General features: G+C 48.6%; 1 protein-coding gene across 1 annotated transcript; it reads right to left on the bottom strand.

Annotated features, from left to right (window-relative positions):
• Window positions 1-684: 684 nt before the first annotated feature.
• OR2AT4 (olfactory receptor family 2 subfamily AT member 4) lies at window positions 685-1,656 on the bottom strand. Its single transcript, XM_074150311.1, has one exon. The coding sequence runs from the start codon at window positions 1,654-1,656 to the stop codon at window positions 685-687; it is 972 nt and encodes a 323-aa protein (XP_074006412.1).
• Between the last annotated feature and the right edge of the window lie 481 nt (window positions 1,657-2,137).

Below are 2,137 nucleotides of genomic sequence, written 5' to 3'. Positions count from 1 at the left end.
TCTGTGAAAAACTGAATTAAATAAGCTCCAGATAAACAATCACACTTTCCAACGCTTTATTCTGCCTTAAATTTGAGGTTCATGGTGTTTTATTGACTGCTGCTTCACATGGGCTTTTATAATGCAGGAACCTGTGAACTGGGCTGTTGGATACAAGAGGTGGTTGATGGCACCTTGTTGCACCCAGACACCATTTCATCCAGCTCTACACGCTGCATTTTTTAATTCATCTTTATTACTTCCCGCAGTTCTGCAGTCTTGTAATGTGGTTTTGGAGTTTCCTCACCTGGGAATCACAGTCCAGGGTCACCTCCATCACTTGTAGGGCAAATAACTGCTGCCACCCCTGAAGCTCTTAAATGTGGGAATTAAAATAACGCGTCTTCCACAGGGCAATGTGGAGGGGAGAGAGTAAAGCCCTAGTTCAGCTTTATTTAGTGCATTTTCAGCTTTATTTAGCGCACTCGCTGCTTTATTTAGTGCATCGGGGATTTAGAAGGATGGAAACCAAACCAGAAAATGATAAATATTACAAGTTTACTAAAAACATCACAGAAATAGGCTGAGATACATTAACAGAGGACTCACCACAGTTCAGGGGGACTAAACAAAACTCCAAAGATGATGGTGTCTTAATTAACCAGAAATAATAAATGGCATGAAGCTTCCACATTGCTGTAAATTTTACCCAAATAAATACAATTTTTTTGAAAGGGGAAAGATTTTCAGAAAAATAAACTTTTTAACCGCAGATTTTACTTCCTTGTTCCGTAAAGTGTAAATGATGGGGTTTAACAAGGGGGTTAAAATAGAGAAGACGACATTGCTCATGACATGAACGTCCACGGGAATGTCTGCTCTGTAGGACGCGTAGGCCACAGCGATGGAGAAGTAGTAAGTGCCCACCACAAGCAGGTGGGAAGAACATGTTGAAAAAGCTTTCAGGCGTCCTTCTTTGGAGTTGATCTTCAGGACGGAGAGGATGATGTGGACGTAGGAGAGGGTAACAAGTGACAGAGGGACAACCGACACTGTCATAGCAATGGAGAAGCCCAAGAAGGTCTGGAAATCAGCACGGAAATCTGAGCAGGCGGCTTGTACCACTGCCAGGTGGTCACAAAAGCAGTGGTGAACCTTGGTGGTGTCCCTGAAAGCCAGCCGAGAGGTCTGTGTGATGACGGGCACGGGTATTAGCAGCGCTGTGATCCAGGCGCTTGCTGCTAACTGGATGTTGGCTCTTCTTGTCATCTTGGCCGGGTAACGGAGGGGGTTGCAGATGGCTTCATAGCGGTCGTAAGCCATGACCACCAGGAGAAGTGCCTCGGTTACTGTCAACCCGTGAAAACTATACATCTGCAGAAAACAGCCCTGGAACGAGATGGTTTTGGCGTTGGCCAGGAACATCATCAGCATTTTGGGGATGGTGGTGGTTGTGAAGAGCACGTCCAACACGGAGAGGTTAAGCAGGAAAAAGTACATGGGTTTGTGGAGCGTGTCATCGACCACAACCACGGTGATGATGATGGCATTACCGACCAGGATCAGAAGGTAGAATAGTAAGAACACAATGAAGAGGAGGGTCTGGAATTCCTGGAGAGCTGGAAACCCCACCAAGAAAAAGGCTTTAGTGGAAGCATTGCTGCTGCAGCTCTCCATGGTGGGGCTGGTCAAAACACCTGCAAGGGTGAAGAGGGAATAAGGAAACAAGCTGATATCATAGAATTTGGGTTGGAAGGGACCTTAAAGATCATTGAGTTCCAACCCCCCCGCCATAGGCAGGAACACCTCCCACCAGACCACGTTGCTCCAAGCCCCCTCCAACCTGGCCTTGAACCCCTCCAGGGATGGAGCAGCCACAGCTTCTCGGGGCAACCTGGGCCAGGGTCTCACCACCCTCACAGCAAAGAACTTCTTCCCCACATCTCATCCCAATCTCCCCTCTTTCAGTGTCAAACCCTTCCCCCTCCTCCTATGGCTCCCCTCCCTCATCAAGAGTCCCTCCCCAGCTTTCCTGGAGCCCCCGCCTTGAGGGACTGGAAGGGGCTCGAAGGTCTCCCTGGAGCCTTCTCTTCTCCAGGCTGAACCCCCCCCCAACTCTCTCAGCCTGTCCTCACAGCAGAGGGGCTCCAGCCCTCTC

This window comes from Numenius arquata, chromosome 1, assembly GCF_964106895.1.
Source record: "Numenius arquata chromosome 1, bNumArq3.hap1.1, whole genome shotgun sequence".
NCBI classification, from domain to species: Eukaryota; Metazoa; Chordata; class Aves; order Charadriiformes; family Scolopacidae; genus Numenius; species Numenius arquata.
This window is presented reverse-complemented; position numbering and strand designations above follow the sequence as displayed.

What these genes read in the sequence shown, in the direction of transcription:
- OR2AT4 (XM_074150311.1), bottom strand. Translation starts at nt 1,656, where the DNA reads ATGGAGAGCTGCAGCAGCAATGCTTCCACTAAAGCCTTTTTCTTGGTG.